Source organism: Topomyia yanbarensis, chromosome 2 (assembly GCF_030247195.1).
Source record: "Topomyia yanbarensis strain Yona2022 chromosome 2, ASM3024719v1, whole genome shotgun sequence".
Taxonomy (NCBI): Eukaryota; Metazoa; Arthropoda; class Insecta; order Diptera; family Culicidae; genus Topomyia; species Topomyia yanbarensis.
The window spans coordinates 309,129,836-309,154,247 of NC_080671.1; the positions used below are offsets into that span (position 1 = coordinate 309,129,836).

General features: G+C 36.4%; 2 protein-coding genes across 2 annotated transcripts in view; one reads left to right on the plus strand and one right to left on the minus strand.

Moving 5' to 3' along the window:
- Positions 1 to 1,724: 1,724 nt before the first annotated feature.
- The window catches only part of LOC131683523 (uncharacterized), a 223,635-nt gene continuing 200,947 nt past the window's right edge, over positions 1,725 to 24,412 (minus strand). The window contains exons 8-20 of the mRNA XM_058965566.1: positions 18,599 to 18,676; positions 18,360 to 18,542; positions 18,109 to 18,299; positions 17,702 to 18,052; positions 17,554 to 17,645; positions 4,909 to 5,008; positions 4,719 to 4,841; positions 4,307 to 4,654; positions 3,738 to 4,252; positions 3,542 to 3,681; positions 3,358 to 3,479; positions 3,080 to 3,294; positions 1,725 to 3,013 (exon numbers count right to left, since the gene is read on the minus strand). Coding sequence (XP_058821549.1) covers positions 2,769 to 3,013; positions 3,080 to 3,294; positions 3,358 to 3,479; positions 3,542 to 3,681; positions 3,738 to 4,252; positions 4,307 to 4,654; positions 4,719 to 4,841; positions 4,909 to 5,008; positions 17,554 to 17,645; positions 17,702 to 18,052; positions 18,109 to 18,299; positions 18,360 to 18,542; positions 18,599 to 18,676 — 2,703 coding nt within the window. The 3' untranslated portion in view covers positions 1,725 to 2,768. The remainder of the gene's footprint in view (positions 3,014 to 3,079; positions 3,295 to 3,357; positions 3,480 to 3,541; positions 3,682 to 3,737; positions 4,253 to 4,306; positions 4,655 to 4,718; positions 4,842 to 4,908; positions 5,009 to 17,553; positions 17,646 to 17,701; positions 18,053 to 18,108; positions 18,300 to 18,359; positions 18,543 to 18,598; positions 18,677 to 24,412) is intronic.
- On the plus strand, positions 8,331 to 12,491 carry LOC131683527 (uncharacterized). Its single transcript, XM_058965576.1, has 6 exons — positions 8,331 to 8,569; positions 8,631 to 8,825; positions 9,110 to 9,278; positions 11,434 to 11,724; positions 11,868 to 12,084; positions 12,142 to 12,491. Exons 1-6 carry the CDS (start codon positions 8,400 to 8,402, stop codon positions 12,375 to 12,377), a joined length of 1,278 nt encoding a protein of 425 aa, XP_058821559.1. The 5' UTR covers positions 8,331 to 8,399; the 3' UTR covers positions 12,378 to 12,491.

The window sequence follows — 24,412 nt, forward strand, 5'->3', positions numbered from 1 at the left end:
ACGTACTTCCATAAAATGTATATTTTCAGTATGCATCTTTTCTAATTTTACCAACAAATCATTTTTATACTATAATCAATCCAATGCCATTTTGAGCTGTTATTTTTGACTTTTTGATCTATAAGTCCACCATTTTGTAATATACCTTCGCCAAACAAATTTGTAAGCATTCCGAATACATATACAAATATATTTAAAAAAGTTTGAGTGTTTGTTTCTCTTTCAAGAATCTCGAAACACAGATACTTTTTACCTAAGCATGAGTTGAAATATGACAGGTCTACTCTAATAAACATTTCAATATTAATTCGTCAAAAGGGCGAAAGTGTTTTTGTAAACCAACTTGTTTCGCTCATTAGTCTGCTGCAGAGTGGAATTTCATGAAAATATGCGTTAATGTAAATTTTTACCCTTCGTAGAAGTAATTTCAATTGTTTTCTGCTTCGAAATTATAGTAAATTAAGAGAAACCATCAAAATAATAGTTTGTTTACAAATCTTATTCGCTCTTTTGCAAATTTAATATGGATTTGTTTTATTCATTCATAAACATGAGTTTAATTGGTGAGCTAATCTATGTACAGTATTTCTAATATTTTTTTAGTGGAATTATGAATTGAATAATATTGAATAAAAGAGATCTTTCGAAGATGCTGAAGCCTTTGGGCCCATTTTCACCCAATTCCTATTGCCATGCTAACCATATGAATCCATTGATCCGATCGCAGCATGTGTTATGTTTGTTTAACGCATTGGCTTAAAAGGTATGGTGACGGTTTGACTCTCGTTTCGTATTTTTGTTACGATCAATCACGAGAATTTCACAATATTCACGTTCCTTTTGTTATTATACCGATTCTTGGGAACGAAGCAGATATATTGATACCAACTTTAGACGCATTGCATCGACTGTAGACTAAGTGAATAACGAAATTATGTCTTACTCTTTATAGGGTGAAAATAGGTATAATACCCTGGTCAATTAACAATTCCTTCTGCGGAAGTAACCGATGAACACCTGTTAGTGAAATAAGAGAAAAAACTACGAAATCGCTCCTTCGCGAACACTTCATTGCATTGCAATGAAATGTATATGTAGGGTAACGTGTATATTTTGGCCGAATTAGGGAGGACACTGCACTATTTTATAAATGACGCGGCCTATAATCGATGGAATGCGTAAAAGCATTTTTGCGTCATTCCTGAGAAGCGATATAATAAAAAAGTGCTTCTGTTTAAGCGCCACGAAAAATTGAATCGATTACCCCAATCATCGCATTACCATTTGAACCAATGTGTCAAACAAAAGTGACAGAAGATGTTCTAATCAACGATTTTAAATGGGTAGAGTGGTACAGGTTGACAATAAGCTCATTACTATACATAGCTCAACCGTGTAGACGTAAGACTAATTAGTCGCGGAGTGTTTTGTATTCTTTGCATCTCTGCAGAATCGTGCGCACAAAAACATGAATCATCGTCGTCAACTAAATGTTGTTGAACAGCACTGGGGGAACAATACTTTCATTATGTGAAAACTGACCAAGGTCAATGTACAAGGTGCAGTATTCGTTAATAAATATATCCAAAAAAGTGTTGTTCAAACCAGCGGATGAATGCTACGGACATACTATTATGGTTGGGTTGTCGTTACCAACTCAAAAAACACGTGCTCTCTGGAATGTGATAAGCGTACTGACACAATGTTTTTATATTTAACAGCAATTTTCTTTTATTAATAATTACATACATTATACAACTTCCATTGTTCGTATGCAGCTTAACGATCTCCTGTATAATTGTTCATTTTTATTTATAAATAAATTATCGATTATCTAACGTTACGCGTTCGGATTATGCCAATATTTTTTATATATTAGCTAAATATATATTTCTCTGCCTCAGGGCTATGTGTTATCCCTTCAGGTATTTTGAACATTTATATTTTATCTTCAGCTAGTAAGTTGAACCTTCGGTTTTAGTCCTTGGAATATTCACTACATTTATAGAAACATTGCAAAAACGCCATGTTTCCCTTTAGAAAATTAAAAACATCGTAAAGGTTGTATAAATGATCTGTACATGATTACATGTTTTCTGAGGGAAATATTGACAATCCGCTTTATGTGAAACGAATGAGTTTTTTTATAGAAATATTCATACCGTATGCCTTGGTTTTTTTGGTATTTGTATATTATATCATTAAAACGTGCAGTAATTAATGTGTCATTCTACACTAAGTACAATTAATACTTCAACAGTTATAAAAGAGTTTTGAGTAGTACGGTATGAATGATTACAGCATTCGACGATTTTAGGCGACGATATATGCATTAGAAATGTACAAAAAAGTGCAATGACGATTGAAACCTTTTTTCTCTTGTTGGTGCATACTGAAAATTTCAGCTAAGTTTAGGCCATGTAAAAAAACTATAACATTAGTCTACATAACAATTTTTTGATTTCAACATCCCACTAGTTTCAGGCATGCTAAAAACTCGTATAAATATATTATGCTTTGAAACCTTATCTCTCCTTTGGAATTGTAGCCACGTGTGGACCTTTATTGTCGTTTCATTTGGGAAATTATATTTTTTCTTGACACTCAGAATGTTGTTGTTCTTTATCTCAAATAATGTGTCTAGCAAGTCCTGCTTGCCGATTTCAAGTTTCCTACTAAACATAAGGTTCAGTTACAGTTATTGGTTCCATCAATATCTTGTAACTTATATTTTCTAGATGGTAAAAGCAAACAAGATTCCTGCAGCATTAGACTTGCCATAGGAGAAGATGGTTAGTACTATCTTCCCGTCCAGCAATTTCGCTCATAGTGTTGTTGCCAGTGCTTCTGAAATCCTCGTAACCATCCCCACCAGATATGACTAACAAATTAGGATTTGGTTTATTGTTTACTGGGTTCGATTTTCTATGGTTCATCTTGTGGAAATCTGCGCTATCTGGTGACTCAACAGCTGTCAAAAATCGAACGTGCCCCGTGTGACCGTGGGGTATTCCTGTGGATACACAAAAACTGGTTATCACGTTTACTAATTAGAATTGAGAAAGTAAAACTGCGATACCTGTCACGGCGGGAAGAGGCGATCCTTTGCAAATATTTGAAGCTGCGATTGTGAGCAAAACACCAGCACTTGTTCCTACCCAAATTAAATCCTTACATGCCAGAAGGGATGTTACCCGGAGACACGCCGCTTTATGCTGCCGGATGATGTCATCACAGTTGGACAGCATTTTATTAACAGAAGGGGCTAAATTGACCTCAAAAATTATTTCAAAGCTAAAAAATAATATCACCGATAGCTCATCGTAATATTTAAAAATGAACACTTCTTAGTAATACCTATCATGGTGGCAACACTTAATCAGTGCCGAGTTTTGTACCGATATCCAGACATAGTCATTTAGTGCAGCCATATTTGTGACTGGTTTAGAATCTGTTGAGATTTGTATGTGACTATCAACCTGTAAGTAGGGCGCAGTGTTATCAAAAGCACTACAGATATAGCAATCGTTTCTATGAATACCTGTATAGTTGTTGTATTCAGTACTTTAATACATCCTTGAATCGCACACCATAGTTTGCCCTGGACACTCAATAACTTGCTTACCGGATTTGTAACAGTTCCTATAGATACTGTGAGGGGCGTTGCTGTGTTCCAACCATCTGTAAAAATGTCAATTGGTTTATATTGAACTCAGATATAAAAAATAGATACTTACTGTTATCCCTCGTATAAACACAAATATCACCATTGGCTAACGAAACAAAAACTTTGTTACTCAAGTATAAAATTGAGTAGACTGCACTAATATGAGGAATCTTAATCTTATTTTTCTTTATCCGAATATTATCGGTACAGTTGTACACGTGAATGCATCCGTCTTCTGTACCAAGCCACATTGTGGATTGTTGTACGTCGGCCTCTTCAGAGTTCGACTCTTGGTGTCGATGTACGATAGGGGACTGGGTCTGTTCGGACATGGCAGTGGCTCCTGGAGGGCTAATCGAACGGTCTAGCTGACTTTCCGTCTCCGAGTCTTCACTCGAACTTTCCGAATCAAGCTGTATGTTACCGGAATTTTTCTCACTAAGCACTGTATCATCAGCAGGCTTCGAACAACGCTTATCTCTCGGTTTGGAAGCTGAATTGACTATCGAATTAATTGTACTGGCTATCGAAGCCGTCGGTTCCTGGACAGAAATGGTGACACTGGTGGCTGTATGACTAGAAAATCTAATGAACGAGCGTCGGTAATTAGGGACCTATTTGAAATATTACGTATAATACCTATCATCGGATGCAGGAACGGATGCAACGCAGAGTATTCTGGCGTTGCAAACGCCATTACAACTAGTGACAGTCGGTTCCGGTACCAAACTAAGTACGCAAACTTGCCCGACGTATCCGTCGCTGTTACACACCCAGACATCACGCTGAATGCCGAGTGTAGGAGAGGCACAAGTGAATTGAAGGCCAGCTCGGGTTTTTCTTATTGGCACTGATACGAGGAATTCTGGAATTTGACATCGTTCGACGCTGCTGGCAAGTTTTTGTTTTGCTTCTGTAAATGCTTGCTCCCATTGAGCTCTTTTGTCGGGTTTAGCAAACACCACCGTCATATTTTGAATACCATTTCTGTAAGATTGCAAGTTTAGTCAATTATTTAGCATTAATGTAAAATAAAAGGATTAAAAATTACGATGACTTCAGCGTCAATTCCAAAATATTTAGTTGAGCATCATTGGTCTGTCGCTCGGACAGCTGGCGTTGTACTTCTCGCTGCAAATCTCTAATGGATTCTTCGAGCAACTGGTGGGGACATCTGTAATAGAATGGGAGTGATAATCTCTAAATAGAAAACTCTTCGTTCAACTTCTATGAATGAATACCTTAAGCAGGAAGCTAACTCTGACATTTGGGACAATTTATTAGAGTCCTCTGACAGATGTTCTATTTCCTTCATTATTCGCCTTATATTCTCATCCTTGGCTGTAATAATAATTTTTCAAAGATTAGGTGGGGTTAAAATCAAATTTTGTTTTATAACTGAAAAACTATGATGTAAATACTGTGTAGTAATAGTAATACGGAACTCCTGCTTCTCCGCGTCAACGGGTATGGTTCGAGTAACCTTAGTGAAGATTGCGCATTCAACCTCGCTCGAATTTTTGATCATATAATGCCAGTGTAAAGAGTGCTTTTGTCTCATGTTAAGGACGGTTCATAGCCAGCATCTGTATTCAACTTTTTTAAAAAATCATGCTACTAAGAAAAATGACCGAAATAGCGAGAAAGTAATACGGCGAAAATACACTGACCCAGGACCCGGATCCGAACAAGTCCAAGAATTCGGACCAGTTCCATCTCTAAGTCCGGAACAGATTCCGGAAACGAACCAGTCTCCAGATAAAAAACATCGGACCATTGAACCAGGCTTAGACAAGTGCACAGAGTTTTTGGCAAAGTCGTGCGATTTGTTCACTGCATCTATATCGGTAAATTTGGGTCAATGAAGTTATTGAAGAAATTTGTGGACATAGCAAGTCCTTTCATATGGTTTGGTGATTTTTATGATTGATCTCCCTAAAAGTTACACAGCAAAAAAAATCGTCTTCCCAGAAATAAATAAAAGGAGCGTCCCAATTCACATAAATTTACTTTTAATTACATGAAGAAATGCGAGTTATTCGGCTTCTCCTAGGTCGTTCAGTCTGAGTTTTAGATTAAAAGAATCACAATATTTAATTTTACATATCAGTACATGTAAAATTCTATTATCAGACAGAAATATGCGTCGCTACGTTGTTTACGACAAATGTAATTTTCATTTTTTCTAAGAGTGTAGGTATATTTACCAACTGTCTTGTAAGAACATATATAGGACCGTTCATATTGCACGTGAACAAAAAACATTCGTTTTTTAACCCCATTCTCCCCCTCCGACGACAAACGTGAACAATTTATGTATCCCTACCCCCTCCCTAAATGTCCACGTGGAGTTTCCAAAAATATTCCGGGTTATTCCATAAAGATGAGTTTTCTGAAATGTTTTCAATGTGTTAGACTACTTTGATGCAGAAGGACTGAAAATCGTTCAAACTTCAACTACAGAAACTTCAGCTACATTTTCTTCTTTAGCCTTTCGTGAAATTTTCATGGAAACATCTCATTTCTGAACGGCATTACGATCGTGATATTTATGTCTTGAAGGTTCATCATAATAACACAAAATTGATAGCACGGGTACCTTTTTTGCTGACATTTGGCGAACAAAATTTGGTGTGCATACAAATTTGTTACATTTTCCCATAAATAACAAAAATGTAAAGAAAAGTCCACGTGGACATTTCCCATACCCTCACACACTCACTTTGGACAAACGTGGACTTTCTCGTGACCCCTCCCCTCCCCTAAATTATCCACGTGGTATATGGATGACTCCTATTAAGATTATGTCCTCGGTAAAGTTTTAGATACAACTTTCTATATTACAACATTGGCTTATTTCGTGTATTATTGAAGAAATTCGGGGATTTTTGAAAATTATAGTCATTGATTGTTTACATTAAAACGGCTGAATTTACGTCAATAGTGTTTTTTGTTACTAGAAGCATTTTAGGTTTGGATGAGAATTATTAGCCTGTTCATTAATTTTTAAAATTAGTTGGAATACTATTTTAATCTCATAATATTATTTTTAGAGGATGATTCCAAGCGAACTTAGGGCAATTACATTGTTAATGAAATGTTTCTATTATTAATAAAAATCGTATCTGATAAGAGAGGACGGGCATAGCGTAGTTGGTAAATCGATTGCGTTGTACGCAGCTCACCTGGGTTCGACTCCCAACCCCGTACATGGAGTTAGAGATTTTTTCAAAAGATAAATCTCTAATCCGAAAAGAGGCGAATGACCCTAAGGTTAAAACCTCTATAATCATAAGAAAAAAAAAGAACTCTAACAAATAACGGCTTATTCATGAGACTTGTATTAACTAACAAGTCATGGCAATTGATTGAGAAAAATCTAAAAATCGTAAAACCATTTTTGTTAAAAATCATAGCAAGTAACTGTCATCAAAAAGGTCTTAACCATATTTTGAACTACACTTTTATTATTGGTGTTTTGGTTTTTCCATACAACTCCAAGCCAGTCTAATGGTCAGCCATTTGGACTTTCCTTTCGTGATATAATCAAGAAAATATACTCTTTATACAACTTTTGAATATATTTAGTAGAACTACTCAATATTTCGTTAAATTGGTGAAAAAAAGAATTCCTCATATTCCAATAAACTACGTATAATGAACAGAAAAATTTAGTGAAACTACAAATCCTTTTTGTTGAACTGATGTAAAATATTCGTACGCAATGAAAGTGAATGAAAACAATAGAAGTATAAAAAATCGTTACATGTTGTCAGTTTATTTTCAGTTTGGGAAATGTGCTCGAATTCAATTTTATTCAGTGTGCGAAATTGATTTGTTTCAGAAAATTGTTGTATTTTTCGTAGAATTGAATCATTCCCGAATGTACACCCAACATCCCTAAGTTTCTATTACCTTTCGAAAAGGTAAAATTTTTTTTCGAAGATATCCTATTCTAAGCACGATCGAGATATCGTTTTACTACAAAATCGGATCGACTTGCAGTCTTCGGCAATGATGATCCTTGCACCTTAAATTATATATCTGTTTTGGGATGCTCAAAATGATACTGGCATTGTATACTGAATTTATTATTTCCATTGCTGATTTTTCTTATATTTGCACATATAGAATTAAAAAGTCTTGTGAGTAAACTAGACACAATCAAACAAGTTCATATAAGCCTTATGGCCAAAAGTCAAAAGTTAATTTTTATGCTGGTCTAATGTATATACTTTATGAATGCGCATTTCAAAAATTGAAATTCGTATTGAATTTTTTCTATACAAAAATCGTTTATTTTTTTTACTTTTAAATAGGCGACAATATTTTACATATTTTACATTTAGTGATGGAAGAGTTTCAATATTGTCAATAGTGCTGTATTGGAAACAAAGATACTCAACTCGTTCCGCAACGGTGATTAGGCTCATAACTTTAATCACAGCACATTCCATGAGTACTATCGACATAAACCAGCAAATATCTATAACAACTGAGTAGTGTTTACTCAGAATCAGAATATACTACTTCAATTCGAACTTGGACAAGGTTAAGTTCCACCTTGCAATATAACACCTTTTCGAAGTCGTGTGATAACAAATCGAAACATAATGAATTGTTTTATCTCGCACGTTCTGATAACGCCAGCAATTGTGGTAGTATCATCTTCGGTGTTCAATCAGTTCGTCATTGGAAGTTGTTGAACGTAGTCCTCAAGCCTGAACCCAACATGCCAAAAACACAGGAAACGAAATTTGTCAATTCGCTTTTTTTGACCAACCTAATTCAGTCACAGTATGCGGAAACTGAGGTTAAAATTAAGGCTTACGACGTTGAACCGGCTACGGCAGAGATCAATGATCCGTTTGCCAGATCATCGATGAACAGGATTCTTGTGAAGTAAGTAACAATCATTTTGTTCTTTTACGGTTGATCTTATTTTCCATATTTTTAATTCCAGGTATGTCTCCAAAGAAAATCCTATGGAGAACCTAATAACTTTTGTGGCTAAAATTAAACCAACGGAAGGAAAACTTGTCGAGGAATTTAAAAAGAGCGATGTTTTCGATAAAGAAATATTCATCTACAAAAATGTTCTACCAAATTTAGTGGCAATTATATCGAAACTTGGAGGAACTGTTGAACTAGCCCCTCAGTAAGTAGCACCAGTCAGCTGACTGGATAGGAGTAATTATATAATCTTGGCAGTTGGTAAAAAAGCTCTAAAATGCACCCAACCGAATCTAATCAGTTAACAATTGCACCCAATCTTCCCCAATTGGATTGATATGTTACCCATTGATGATCGAATTCAATGGCAATAGATATGACAACGTATGAGCACGTACGGAAATCGATAGCTGCTACCGGCATGCTTATCATCATGTTCCACACTAAGAAAAAATAGTAACACAAAATCTATTGACCAACTTTTTGCAGGCTAATCTATTCGTCTGATGTTCCATCCAATTTGATGGTTTTGGAAGACCTCACTGTGCGCGGGTATAGCGTGGAGAATCAACAACTGGGTCTGAACTTGGAACAAAGTAAGATGGCTATCGAGAAAATAGCATTTTTCCATGCTGCTAGTGCCATATTGATAACCGAGGTAAATAATACATGTGACAGCTTTATGTTTTATCATTTTTAGTTGGTAGCCACCTTTAACATTGTTAATCGTCAACATGGATGTCATCAGCATCAGTAATAATAGTAGAGTGGGTGTAGCAAATGGCGCTTTAGTTTTTGACATTGCACTACACTGGTGTAACAACGACTACGCTCATTCAAATTGGGTGTAATTAGTCTCTGTCGCTTTTTCACACTACACCGGGGGAGATATGTAAATGATTGTAATTGCACCGTAGTTGTCGCAACATTTAGAATATCTCGAGAACCACTACATTTCAGAAAATTTTCGTAATTGACATTTTGATATAAAATGGCGTTTACAATCATATTCAAAACGAAAATTGTGTTTTTGAGCTCAAATAGTATGGATTATAAAAATATGTCAAAAACTGTTAGGAAAACTTTTTTATTGAAAGCTTCTCCATGATCCAAACACACCGAAAAAGTTTATTTTACGTCTTCAAAACGATAAAAAGTAGATTTTTGACATTTTATAATGGGGTGACGCGAATAACTTTTAAAAATGGCATAATCACATGAATTAACTGTTTCGCTGGAACAAAATTCCAAATATCTCGAAGACTATCGCATTTTGGAAGATTTTTGTTTTTGATATAAAGTTATACTTAGAATTATATTCAGTAATAAAATTGCAGTTTTGTATGTCAATTAGCATGAAATTTTAAAACATGTATAAAGTCATTATTAGAAAAACTTTTTTATCAATAAGTTCTCCATCATACAATTAAATTCAAAATGTTTCTTTTCTCTTTAGGTTTTTGTTTACAAAATATAGAAAATTAGAAAAATGGGTTTTTTGCAATTTAAATTTCTACACATTTTTTTGTTTTTGTAAAAAAATACATAACATTTTTGTTCAGTGTATATTTTTTCGTACATAAATATTCATTCCCTGAAACTCTTTCTCAGAAAATTTTGATGTATAAAATATAGTAATAGGTTTTTTAATTTCATTAACTGAACGATATGAATGCTCTATTTAGCAGGAAAATTTCCAGTGGAACTAAAAAATTGAAAATACAAAGTATACTTTTTGAGTTTAAGGTACTATAAGACAAACAGGTTATTTACAGAAAAAGTTCAATAATTTTGTAACGATTGAGATTTGAGGGTATGTGTAGTACAATATTGTTGCCCAAATATGATCCTCTATCACCCCTTGATAGGTTCTTAACCATGAATCAAACATCCTATATGAACACCGTGTAATATGTAATAGGTATGATAAAAGTGTAAATTTCAAAGTGCTTTCGAATTTTTATATAGCGAGATTAATCTCTACAAAGTGGGCGTTTACAGAATTTTGACATTCTTCTTGGTTACTGAGATATAGCGAGAAACGTGCTGAGAAATTTTTAATTTTTTGCTTCAAATGACTGTATCTGGGGATTGGCTCTAATTATCTTTATGTATGAGATGTTTTTATTTGTAAAACTATCTGATAAACACAATGGAATAATCATTTTCGAAACAAAAATGCACGAACTGTGAGAAAAATGCAATTTAAGTTTTAAACTGGAATTATAGCATATTTGGCAACACTGTAACCAAAAATAGCTATTTTTTCTAGATTCTCTGACTCATTTCCTTCAAAATGCATCTCACCGATTGTTTATAGACCAAATGAAGCCAAAGATATGAATAAAAGTTAATAATTGATGATTTTTTTCTATGGAAAATTTTCCATGCGCAATTATGACATGCCATACAAATTTTGTTATCAATACACACCTATGACACGTGTTAGACCGACTTTTGTTTACATTTTTAAAGAAAAATCGCAATGTAGTTAACCGATTTTCGTAATATTCGAGAGATTAATGCAGAATAGATAGAAGCATCATTTGTCTTCTTTGAATTGTTTATACCATTTATAAGTTTCAAAATATTCAATCTCAAACTTTAAAAATTGTTTTTCTCGAAATGTACAAAATGGCGCTTGTTATAAGATGCAACAGCGACGAATTCTTGAACATAAGCTTGTCTGTATATTTTGCAGTTGCATTTGTATTGCATTACAACATTTACCTATACATAATTGACATTTTTCCCGTTGTCCTTCGTTTTCGATTATTTTACTGTAACCCACAAGCATTCTAAAATTGTTTTAGCGTCCCAATGATTTGGCAAAATTTGCGAAGGGCACATTCCATGCAGACCATAAGGAGCAGTTGAAATATTTCACCAGTGCCTTGGCGGCGATTGCCGAAAGTGCTTCAGAGTTGGGAATAAATTCCAACGTGGCAAACAAGCTGAAAGCACTACCGCAAAAGGCGGTACAAAAGGCGATCGAGGCGTATGGGAGCGACTTTCAAGGATTCAAGGTGCTCAACCATGGCGACCTCTGGACCAATAACATAATGTACAAGTACAACAAAACGGAGCTGATTGATGCTGTTTTCGTAAGTGTTTAGGCGATGTGCGCATAATTTAAGCAGGCTGGTGTGATCGTAAAATTACCATCAATGAGAAATTTAATAATTGCGATAACTCGCATCTCAAGCAGTACTTATTTGAATATTTGTAAAACTTTTTTAATTTCTAGGTGGATTTCCAAAATTGTGTTGTTGGATCACCTATTATCGATTTAGTTTATTTCCTGACATCCTCGCCATCCTATGACGTGCTGGAAAAATCAAAAGATGAGCTGGTGTATATATACTATGAAACGCTCGCGTTACTTTTGCAGCGTTTGAATTACAAAAAAACAATACCCTCATTGATCGACTTACAGGTGGAGCTACTCAAACATGGTGCACTAGGTACGGTTGCAAGTTTTGCGGGTTGGCCTATTTTACTAATTATACTTTTTATCGCAGAGGTCATTTTATCACTGACAACGGCTCCATTTTTGCGTACCAAAAACGCTCAGAATACTCCAGCTATGCAGCCCACACTCTACAACGAAGGACAAAAGGTTGACCTGAAGCCTGTGCTAAAAGCTCATGCTAGTCATATCAATCAACAATTGAAAAATTATGAGATTTGTGGCTTACTCGATTGGGGAGCAGCTGAAAGCAAGATTAAAGGACTTATGGGACGTTTCCAGCGCTGATTACACACGATAGACTTTTGGTATTACTCATCCGACCATAGTTGGTTTATGGCTATGTCAAACTTCTATGAGCATGTCTGCGTTGTCACCTTGATTTGGTGTTTAATGAAAGGTTCTGTATAGGTACATAGTTGTATGAATAAAGAATGCGGATTTCGGTAATACAAACACTAGATTATCATTGTATATTAAAGTATACTTGTTTGGATGACATTTGAGAGCTAGTAAAAGCGCTTTAACCTTGGCTAATTAGCCAGAACAAGATGTTTAATATCATTGTCCCATCCCAAGATGTCAGAACCAAATGAGTGACATTAACCTTCTTAGCCACGTCAATCCCAACAATTTATCTAACGTTAACCCTTTTAAAATGAAGCGGTCGGTACGGTTGTCCACGTTTCTTTCTTATTCAAGATTCAAAATGTTGTCGAAAATTGACTAAATTCTTCATTAAATGAATAATTTTATTATCGTATACTGTTGCATAATTTCGCTATACAGTTGGCCTGGCCGCTTCTATGATTGTGTCACATACATTAATATTGACAATAAAAATTGTAGGTGAACGTTTGCAATTTTCCAGCATCCCCATATGTACTGGCTGTTTATGTGAAGTCTACACTAGAGATACTTGTTGGGATGACATTTGCAATACGTAATTTTCATTTTCTACATGCGTCGTGGATTATTCTACGACTACAGGGCCAGTTACGATCCTATTGACACTGAGAATCATTCCTGTTCGAACATTCAATGACTGGCTTATGATATCAGCACCTCGTACCGCCATATCTGGAACGGTCAAATTATTTACCGTAATAAAAATTTCTATGAGCTTAAAGTTAATTATTCGAGTTTAATTTTTTTCGCTACGACGCTGTGCACAGTTTCACCTATTACAATAAACTAGTTTATGAGCGCACTCCAAACCGGAAACATCTATCCACACTATCTGTGCTGTGTGTTGAACAGTGTTGAATCTATCCACACTATCTGTCCTCAACACAGTGTTAAAAAATCAGTCTAAAAGTAAATTCTAAATTTAAGTGATTGTTCCCTAAAATCATCGGAAAAAAGTAAAAGAGCAGCAGTAGGTGTTGTCAAGAAGGCTCCAGTTATCGCCATCAAGACCATCCTCTGAAGATGGTTTAACTTTGATTGCATTGTCATGACTTCTTTCACCCATATGCCAGCATTGGTCTAACAATTGTTGTGTAGATCCACTTAATGTACTTGGGTTTGAGTGCCGAAAGTCAGTCCACATTGGCCGAAGGCCATGCAAGCTTTCTTAATTCTGAAATCGAAGTGAGCCAACCAATTATGTTTTGAGCAAGAATTACCCCAGCGTACTTAAGTTGATCTACCAAAATAATTTTAGTATCAAATAACTGCAACGGTCGAGATCCGGTAGTAATCCTTCGTTGCGTAAAAAGCACCATTGACGTTTAATTTGGATTAGCTGTTAGTCCAACATAAAGACACCATCGGCTTGTTGCGTAAAATAAAAAAGTGTGTTAATGCAAATATCGGTGATCATTATATGATAATCATCGGCGAAACCATGTTATGCTCATTAAGTTTCTTCAATAACTCATCGGCGACAAGATTCCATAGAAGTGGTGACAGCACACCACCTTGAGGACACCTGCAGACACTCACTTTCTTTATCTCTATTTGTCTTAATGATGAGCACAGATGTCTGTTACTGAGCATTGCGTGTATCCAGTTCGTGATATATGAAAGTACTCCAAGACCTCGTGCTGCTTCCAACATGGTTTCGAAAGACACGTTGTCAAAAGCACCTTCAATATCAAGAAAAACTTCTAAACTTGAGTGCTTCCGCGAAAAAAGTTTTTTTAATGTTGTAGACAGCATTCATGTTGCATTGCATGCAGCGGGTACTCGCCAAAACTAACATCCCGAATGTAGTGTTCGGTTAAACGTTTCACTGATTTGAGAAAGAAAGAGGTCAGTCTCATCGGTCTAAAGCTCTTTGCCTTCTCATAAATGAGCTTTGAGATTGAATTTTACAGATATATTCCGCCACGCTGATGGAGTGTATCCTTTTGCAAGACTACAAGTAAGAGCTTATTTTCAAAATATGCTTGAAGTGTTCATATCCTCTTTGAAGTAGAACTGGAATGATTCCATCTTTTCCCGGTGACTTATACGGAGCAAAACTTTCAATCGCCCTATTGATCGATTCGGTTGTCACAATTCAACGAGCAAATGCCCAAGAATCAGTACTACCCGAAAAGAACTCAGGGACAGTCGTCAGGGATGGCTCCGTACAACCTGGAAAGTGTGTGCCAAAAAGACAGTGGAGTACCATACATTCGTCTGACGAGTATTCACCATTAGCAGTTCTAATCGAACTGACATAAAAAGTTTTCGCTTACGGAAGTAACTTATTTAATCTACTAGTCTCGTTGAGACTTGAGCCATTGGTGCAGAGCCTTTTCCAACCTCTTCGCTCAGAGGGCACTTCCGTATGTTTTGCGAGCCAACTTAAATGCCTCCGATCCGTCCCAGATTCTGCGATTCCAAGGTCTTCTATATAACCTTTTGAGTCGAAAAGATCGGTATATCACCAGGGTGTTCCTCTAGAAATACGCATAACTTGAAGCGGACAAGCCTATTGGTATGCTGCTACTATGAGTGAGTTTGTTTTATCCACGACCTCATCCAAGTCACTTGGAGATATCTTTGGAAGATACCCATGAAATCTAATAACCAAGCCCTCTAGCGAGATGTTTAAATGATCAAAGAAAATGTGTTTATGAAGATAACGACGGTTCGATCTCCTTTGGTACGAGCCAGTTTGCCACCTCATGCCTAATATCGTCAGAGCAGAGAGTTATATCTAACATCTCTTCTCTGTCAGCTCCTGTAAATGTCGGGCGATCTCCTACATTCGGTATGTGCAGATTTGTGATACTTAAGTATTCCATCAATTCGGTGCTCAAATTCTTATCTGAGCTACCCCAAGCGTAGTTGGTAAATCGATTGCCTTGTACGCAGCTCACCTGGGTTCGAGTCCCAACACCGCACATAGGGTTAGAGATTTTTCTTAAGAGATTTTTCTAACCCGAAGAGGCGATTGACCTTAAGGTTAAAACCTCTGTAATCGAAATAAAAAAAAAATGTCCAACAATAGACGTATTTCTTGTTTATGTTATCAACTGCCATGTTGACCGTGACAGCACAACTATCGCGAATTGTGTGGACGGATGTAAGACATGCATCAATAGTACTACTCGTAAGTATGCATGTACGAAGCATTTCACGTGGATTTGTCGTGCCATTGTTGTTGAAAGTTGCGAAGACGGGGTTCAGTAGCTTTCTTGAATCATAGCCATGAAATTCTCCTTCCTGCACAAGGTGGGATAGATTCATAGTGGCTGTACGCTTACGCTGAAGACTAATTTGTGCTACTCTAACCATACTCGATCACAGCACTACCTATTTCATTATCAGCTCTTGTTGTACAGCAACTAGAAGATACCAAACACGTTGGTTTATAATCGCCTATAGCGAACCCCGAAATGGGTATTATGGACATGACCATCATTTAAATCCCAGGATTTGTGAAGAAACAAACGTCCACTGTGACAGAAATTCGTTGTAACACAGCAAGGGTAACCCAAGTAACAATTGAAGTTTAATAGCACGCTACAAGTGCAATCTAGGTTTTATGAGTGGCTATAAACCTACTACAAAACCTCAGTTGTTACTAGGGAAGACTACTGCTCTAGCGAAACCGTCTTTGAGCATAAGTGGCTGCTCGTTTAGGGAAGCATAAAGGGCGAACACGAAATTATTGCGACACATTCAACAGGGCATAACTTTTTTACCATTGGGTAAAAATCAACCAAATTTTGCACACTTTCTCATTGATGTGTATTGTTTATATGCTGTCAAACTCGAAGTCGTGTTTTTCGATTCAACGAAAATGGAGGTGAACCAACGCGAGTCGAGAGAACAAATTCTTTCCAAACACCTGGAATTTCCTGACCTGTCGCACCGGCAGTTGGGAAAAATGTTGAACATTCACCATTCAACCGTCTCCAGAGTGTTGAAGCGGTTCCAGGAGCGGTTGACGTTGGACCACGGCAAAGGAGCTGCAAGAAAACCGGGACCGGAGAACAAAAAGACGGAGGGAAAGGTGAAGCGGATGATTAAAGCATATCCCAACGTCTCAAGCCGTGATTTGGCTAAAAAGATCGGCATGTCGCAGAGCTACGCCTTTTGCCGTTCTTGCAGCAGCACGACGAAGCTCCGCTATTTTGGCCAGATTTGGCATCATGCCACTACTCTAAAAGGGTCCTGGAGTGGTATGAGGCCAATTCTGTCCATTTTGTTCCAAAGGACATGAATCCGCCAAACTGTCCGGAGCTGCGCCCGGTGGAGCAGTACTGGGCAATGATGAAACGGGAACTTCGGAAGAGCAAGAATACAGTCAAAGACGAGAAGGACATGTTAAGAAAATGGAAAAAAACTGAGAAACTGGTACCGGATGACACTGTAAAGACTTTGATGGAGGACATCAAGTGAAAATGCGTTCAATTTTACACTCAAGGCTCCATCGATTAACTTTTCTTTTGATTTTTAAATTAAATATATGTACAAAACTACTCTAAAATTTTGGTTTGATTTTAAACATTATAAGAAAATTGGCATGACATTTTCGGTGTCGCAATAATTTTGTGTTTGCCCTTCAGACGCGTTTACTGGAGCGGTTATAATCGAAATTTCAAATCAATATATCTCAAATATATGAAAATATGTGTTCTCCACATTTGGCAAGAAATATATGGTACACTAAGAGACGCCAATGACTTCTGCAACTTTTTGAAAAACTGATTTATAATTACGTTTTTAATTTTTTGGCTCATGCTTAAAACATGTCGAAAATAAATGCAAATTGTTAGTATAGCATTTCTCAATCAGAAACAAACAATATGAATTTAACAGAATGCAATTCTCATAACAAAATGTGTTATAAATAAGGGGTGGGTAATAGCTAAAGTAACAGAAAATTACAACAAGGAAGGACGAGAGTCATAGTTTTGGTTGTATTTTGTTATGATTTTCTGATCGGATTCCACTTCCAATAGCACTTCATGCCATACTTATAAAAGTCATATGAAAAGTAGAAAACAACAAAAATACTTACATTTAACAATCTCCAGATCATCCAGTGAAATTTTAGTCAAAAACTTATATTTATTAGTGTCCAAGGTTGACGCAATGCTTCCTGGACACGTCCTGGAAAAATCAAACAGTACTTTATTTGAAAAGCTCCCAAACCACCAAGAACTTACATATTATTTTTTCTAATTGTTCCACTGCGTCGTTTAATACTGGTAATGACTAACAAGTCGTTGAACAGAAAGAAACCCCGTTCCTTGCGAGTCGCTTGACCGGAAGGCATCGAGACGAGATCAAATAGCAGGAAGGCTCGGTCCGACGTTACCAGATCGCTTATGCCTTCGATTACACCCTCTAACTCGCGTAATGCAGTCTCACGTTGGCCGTTTTCCAAGGCTTCCTTTTCTTTGCAATTGAGAAACACCAGAATATCGTGCACCAACTTTAAAGCTTCTTGCAACAGCTTCTGATCCGGATGATCAATATCGGTGTGTTTAATCAGTCTTGATAATATCAACTCGTAGCTGCAATTATAATGTATTTATTTTCAATGCGCTTGGGCACAAATATGTTTGCATACTTCGGAAATTTTTGAACAGGTTTAATAAGCAAATTATCTAGTGATAATTTGCCTTTGTGTTCCCGGGCCATGGCTTCTAGAAACCGCGCAAAGGCTGGGCATTTTTGTCTGGTAGTGCGTATCGCATCTTTAGCACGATTCCAGTTGTTCACAAAAGACGTATACGTATCCAGTATTACAGGCCTTGAAAACTACATCATGCTCGTTAGATATAAAGCAATTTTGATTGCGGGCACTGTTTGAATACTTACTACATCTACAAATGCGTCCCCAATTTTCTGCAGCGGATCCCAAGCATCCAAGCGCCGTCGTAGTTCTTCGAGGAATCGTTCGTGGATATTTAGAATGGCCGGCACCATATAGAATATTTCATCTACCGTATGAGTATCGACTAATCCGGCGTTTTCGGATGATTTGAGTTGATTCAAATATTTCTGGAAAATGTGCTTAATTTTTAACGCTTAATTTAATTAAGAAAAGATAAACTCACCAATACTATTGTTTGTAATGATTCTACGTACGACTTTTCCGTATTGAATAGTTCTACTACAACGTGAGTCCTTGTATCCTGAAAGAATGAAATTACAATAAATTTGACGTTTGTTAAAAGTTTTGTGTATTTCTATACGATTCTAAATAAAATTATTATATTGGAAAAATCTTCATTTTATCGAACCTCAATGTATACTCGAAATCGGCAGCTACTACCGTCTTTATACGTTTCTTTTTCGCCAAGATACATTTCCAGAATAAATGTATAAGCAATACTGAGCAGCTACACAAACGGAAATTGAATTAGGCCTTCAAAGAATGCTTTTAACTCGGAATATGTTTTTAATTCACTTATGATATCCAGGCTAGACTGTTCACCTTTTAACGGTATGTGATGCAATGTTCAAACAACTACCGAACATTGCATCTGTCAACCAGTATTGTTTGGGTATTTTCGTCCACAATCTAATGTTTTGAAATAATTACAGATAAATATCCCTCGTGACTACGTATCAAATTCAATTCAGGTTCAATTTGGTTATTTTATTCGAAAACAACTGGAAAACTTCGTGAAAAATGCATTCAATGTTAGCCGGTTGCTTGCGGTTTGTTGGTTTAGAAGACGTAGAATCATGAAAAAAATCAAGGACATCGAAACACAAGAACGAGGTAGTCAATCGACATTACCGTTTTGAATAGGATTCCTCTATCGAGCATCGTCATCACTAAATCGTTGGTTGATATGACTGTGTGATTTCTTCTCCTATTTTATTTAGATAAAATCTCTTTCAAACCTTGGATAACAACATTTAGAAGCGACCTCTACTCATTCATGTCGCAATATTACTCGCAAGTGTGGGGTCCAGTATTATTTTTGCAAGAAAATGTCTCCAGGATGTCATTCGCCAGTTGCGTTATTGTCAAGAAATGGGCTTTCTAGAATCTTCTCTGCTCATCACACCTCAGTTTATTTACAACAAATGCAATTTCACATTTTTTAACAATAAGCAAAGTTTGTTTCTATTAGGGTTGTGCTACCGGTAGTATCGGTATCGAAAATCCTGGGAATACCGACCAATTTTGGGGACCGTAATACAGGTTTCGAGCTCCGTATTGCCCATCTGCTCTACGTTGTGTCCTGTCTCGCGTAGACTGACGTTGAAATACTGGTCCTGATTAAAAATAAATACCATTATTTCGGCGCCATGCAAAACTTTTGATAAAGAATGTATCTAATCTAAAGTTAAAACTTGGCGAGAATCAAACTGCCATCGCTTCCAAAATTAGGATAGGTCTGGTAATAACCAGATTCAATGACACACTCATAAGCAGTGTTGCCACAATTAAATCTGTACCGGGAGTTGAAAAATCTTTCCTATCTGTACTCTGCTATAGAAAAATCTGTACGGGATTCTGTACCGAAACAATAACAAGGTTGTTTAGAAAAAATCATTTTTCTTATACATATTTTTCATTTAGGGAAATCAAACCAGAAATTTTGACTCTTCTCTTTCACAATAAACTTCTTCACTCCTATGTGTTTTGCTCCCATGTGTGCATTCTACTCCATGGCCGCACACCTGAAAGAGTAGAAATAAAGAGGCTCTTTAGTGTGCATCATGGTCCCATGCGCACGGAAGCAGAGAAGACAACCAAAACACATTCCCTGTTTGCCAGTGAGGGGAGGCACAAAAAAGTGGCTCTTCAAGGTGACTCAATGTGCGAAATTTTGCATCTCTTGGTGCACAGCTCTTTCTCTTTTTCGTTTTCAAGTTTCTCTTTGGGCGGGTGATCTCCACATCGCAGTGTTCTTGTGCCGCTCTTTTTTGTGTTTCGCTCTTTGTGCACATTATGGGATGCATCGCAAGGTTAAATTATTTTACTCTTCTGTCATCTAAAAAAATCTGTACCAATCTGTACTTTTTTACAAAAATCTGTAATCTGTACCGTACAGAATCTGTACCAAAAACGCTTCAAAAATCTGTTCCTTTCTAGATAAATCTGTACTTGTGGCATCACTGCTCATAAGTAAAATGACGCAGTAGAGGTAAACACAAATCGTGATGTTAATGTTGTTGTTATTTGTCTCCGACTCATGCTGGGCACTCAAAATTTACGCTGGATACTCAAAAGTGTTTGTAGGCAGGGCATTCAGAAGCTAGGATATATTGTGACGAGCGAAAATTTGAAAGGATAACGATCTTACGTACGGTAAATGACCCTCGAGGAACTGTGATAATTTGAGCGAAGAGAGTTCATTCAGTTATGTATACTGTCAGACTCTCTATACATGCCTTCGTAGAGTGTAGTTGAAAACTTGAAATTACAAATTGGAAACGAACTTTACCGCTTAGTTTTACGCTGATCAAACCTTTCGATATAAGTTCCTATTTCAAAATATCGACCAGCCATGTGGTATTACAAGTTTACAAGTTCGGAAATAATTACAACGATCTTGTTTTAAATTTCAAAGTAGTTACAACGAATGGGAAACATGATTTTTGAGAAAGTTTCATAAGAGAAGTTCTGATTATTCGCTACGCGCCGACATAATTAGTTTTTGGGGCTACGTCTGGTTTCGAATTGCAAATTTTTATACAAAAAAACGAACATCGATTTAATACATAATTTTACGTATGATCCGCACGAATCACTTTGAATGGTGAGAATTGTGATTTATTGGCGAGTGTAACAAGAAGAGGTGTCATAGGAGAAAGAAGCCTTGAAGTTCAAAGGAGAAGATCATGGAAACCGTACTTTAGGATAAGACTTCTGTACAGCGAATTGTACTCGAGATGTAATAAAAGAGAGCATCGAATCTAGCAAACTGAGGATACTTTGTTGATTTATTGTTGAACATAGGGTTCCTAGTATCTACCAGATTCGAGTTCGAAGAAAGCAGCGGCGCTTGTAGAACCAGAAGAAAAATCTTCAGATAAATTCGAAGTATTGTTCCAAAGTAAGTGACCCATACAACATGCTTTGTTGATCAGAATACTTGTTAAGCATACAAGATCTGATCCAAAAATCATGATGAACATGATATAGACAGATAGTGAAACTTATCCGGCGTCAAGCAAGATAACTCTACCGACTAATGCAACTTAAGATAATAAATACTAGCTGATTTTTAGAAGTACATGTACACGGCTTTCTTGATATGCGGTACTAACTCTTGATCTGGTTTACAAAGCTTGGACATATAATTTGGTATCATCTGGTCTGGTAGTTATTGGTGCGGCTTGTCGCTTTACCATCACTTGGACACCATTAAGAACATCAGGAAAGAACTTCTTTTAATTGTCATATCACCCCTATTTAGTGCGACATCTTTGTCACTGTTTGTACCCACGAATAGACGAATGGTTATGTCAATACTTAACATCAACCGTTATCTTGTAGTTTGACATTGTCTTCTGTTGTTTTGCCCGGTTACAGTATTCTTATCTTGTTGAGTTATAGCAGACTGTACTACTGATTAAAGATTATTCCAGGATACATGTTTCGTTATAATGGGTGAAGTGCAAAACTACTAGTTATAGTATTTTATGTTGTGGCAAAAGCCCAGACAATTATCAGTGAATCAAACAATTTTATGTACTAAGATATTTTACTGATTTTTCGTAACGAGAAATAATTGTGTTCAAAACAGATAAACGTAGTAGAGAAAACATTTGACCAAGGGGACATTTCAAGAATCTTTGCATATATTTTCGAATATGAGTAAAAAAATTGCAATGATGTGCTAGTTTCTAAAACAACTCCCCAACATTGTACTAAACGCTTAATTGTTAAACTTAGACTTTTGACCCGTACATTTAATTTATACAGTTTCTTGAATGCCCTATTTCATAGTCATTTCTAATCCAGTGCGAAATTAATAGTATAAAATAAACATTCAGTTAGGTTAAGAATATTCCCGATTCACAATCTCGTATATTTCATAACGAATTTCAAGTTAGCACACGTCAAACAAATTGGCAGAACTAAGATACTACGTGGTAAAGGCGAGATCATTTAAAATTGGCGTGTATTTTAAAGTGCCTATCGAGAAACTTTGTCGCCCATCTTCACAAGTGCCTATCGAGAAACTTTGTCGCACATCTTTCAGCGATGGTCTTGGCAAGCTAATTTTACTAATTCTTCTAGTGACTGCTCCCTTCATCTTTAGTTTCCGCTTCATATTTTTCTACTGGACAGAACTGTAGACAATTTTATGAGTTCACCTTGCTGTTATGGCAGCCGGCTAGACCTGCCTAAAATGTAACTGGACCATCATGGAACAGCTGATGCTGATTCTCTTGCCACAGGATCAGTTCCCTTGCTAAATCATTTTTTTTTCGATAATCAATCCACGAAAACAAACTTGCTTGAAACCGCGAGTAGTAGCCTTGTAAAACTCGAGGTCCGGGATTTATATGAAATTGGTTTTCGCATAATTTTCATCGTCGATCAAAACACATCCATCGAGTTTTATCAGCACTCGACCGTACAGCAACTAAGATTGAGCCTGAAATACCAACCCTTCAAAAGATGCAGAAAGATATTGGACTGGCCAACGACTGAGACAAATGCTTCTTAACAGGCTGACCTTTAATGAATGTGGTTGAATCAATCGATTGCTTTGTACGCAGCTCACCAGGGTTCGAATCCCAACCACATAGGGTTAGAGATTTTTCTTAAGAGATTTTTCTAACCCGAAGAGACGAATGACCTTAAGGTTAAAACCTCTATAATCGAAATAAAAAAAACACTTGTACTTGGGTTTGCGCTAGTTGTTCTATTCTTTTGTTTTCTATGATTTCGTAGAACAAAGAATTTGCCTATATCAATGAAAGACACAGAATGGCATAACTGTACACGCTGTTCTCCAAGGATAAAATGCTTATATGTTTTGTTGGGGCAGAAACATTAAAATTGCTAATTCATTGAGTTGTTGAGATTATTTGATACTTTATTTGATGTTTGAAATAAAAAAAACGAATAAGTGCAGCAAAATGAGAACAAACGTTCATATTTTATTTGGAAATCACAACATGAAATCAAATTAACGTTTGAATTTGATGCTAATATCAAGATGTTATTTCGCTTTTCTTTAATTTTAATATTTGACTTTGCACGGGAATAAGACGATTGTACATTGACACTACTGAAAATGCTTTTTGAGTTTGAATTGCTAACAGATCTGCTATAGCAAAACGCTTCAGATTGAGAAATAGGAAAAACACAAAAAGAATCACCACAAGCTGTTTGTAGTAAAACAGGATCGATGGCGAAATGAACCCCTTGAAGATTAGTAGAGAAAAAATCTAGAGAAAATTTTCAATAGGACGTAAGTAACATTGAGAGCCTCTCTTTGTTTGATATAGGCTACTTTCTCTTTCGTTTATTACAACGTCATTACAACACTTTGCACTAATTTTCCAGTACATATCGAAGGCCGACGGTTTTACTATAATATTATGCAAAGAGTAGAGTAGTAAATGTTGAAATGGCCGAGTAATAAACAGAAGAGAAAGACCCCAAAGAGAATCTCTCATTGTTACTTACGTCCTATTCTAAATTTTCTCTAGAAATAGTGATTGCATTCAAGAACTGTGTGGTTTGTCCAACTAACTAATATTAATTCAACAAACTCACAATACGAATCGTGATAAAAAATAAATTTCCAAAATTCGACACTGTTTTGTCGCGAAAGGTGTGCCCCTCTTTCTCGGCCGGCTGGAGCCGCCAATGGTCGTAGCATTATGAAATAAAATTTATAGGAATGAATCAATTGAGAGATAGGATCATGTTATTTAAGCAAAATCAT

Excerpts from the sequence above, each read along its gene's own strand:
- LOC131683527 (XM_058965576.1), top strand. The coding sequence starts at position 8,400 with ATGCCAAAAACACAGGAAACGAAATTTGTCAATTCGCTTTTTTTGACC. Across the intron at positions 11,725-11,867 it reads AGCTGATTGATGCTGTTTTC|GTGGATTTCCAAAATTGTGT; the intron begins GTAAGTGTTTAG and ends TTTAATTTCTAG. Across the intron at positions 12,085-12,141 it reads ACTCAAACATGGTGCACTAG|AGGTCATTTTATCACTGACA; the intron begins GTACGGTTGCAA and ends TTTTTATCGCAG.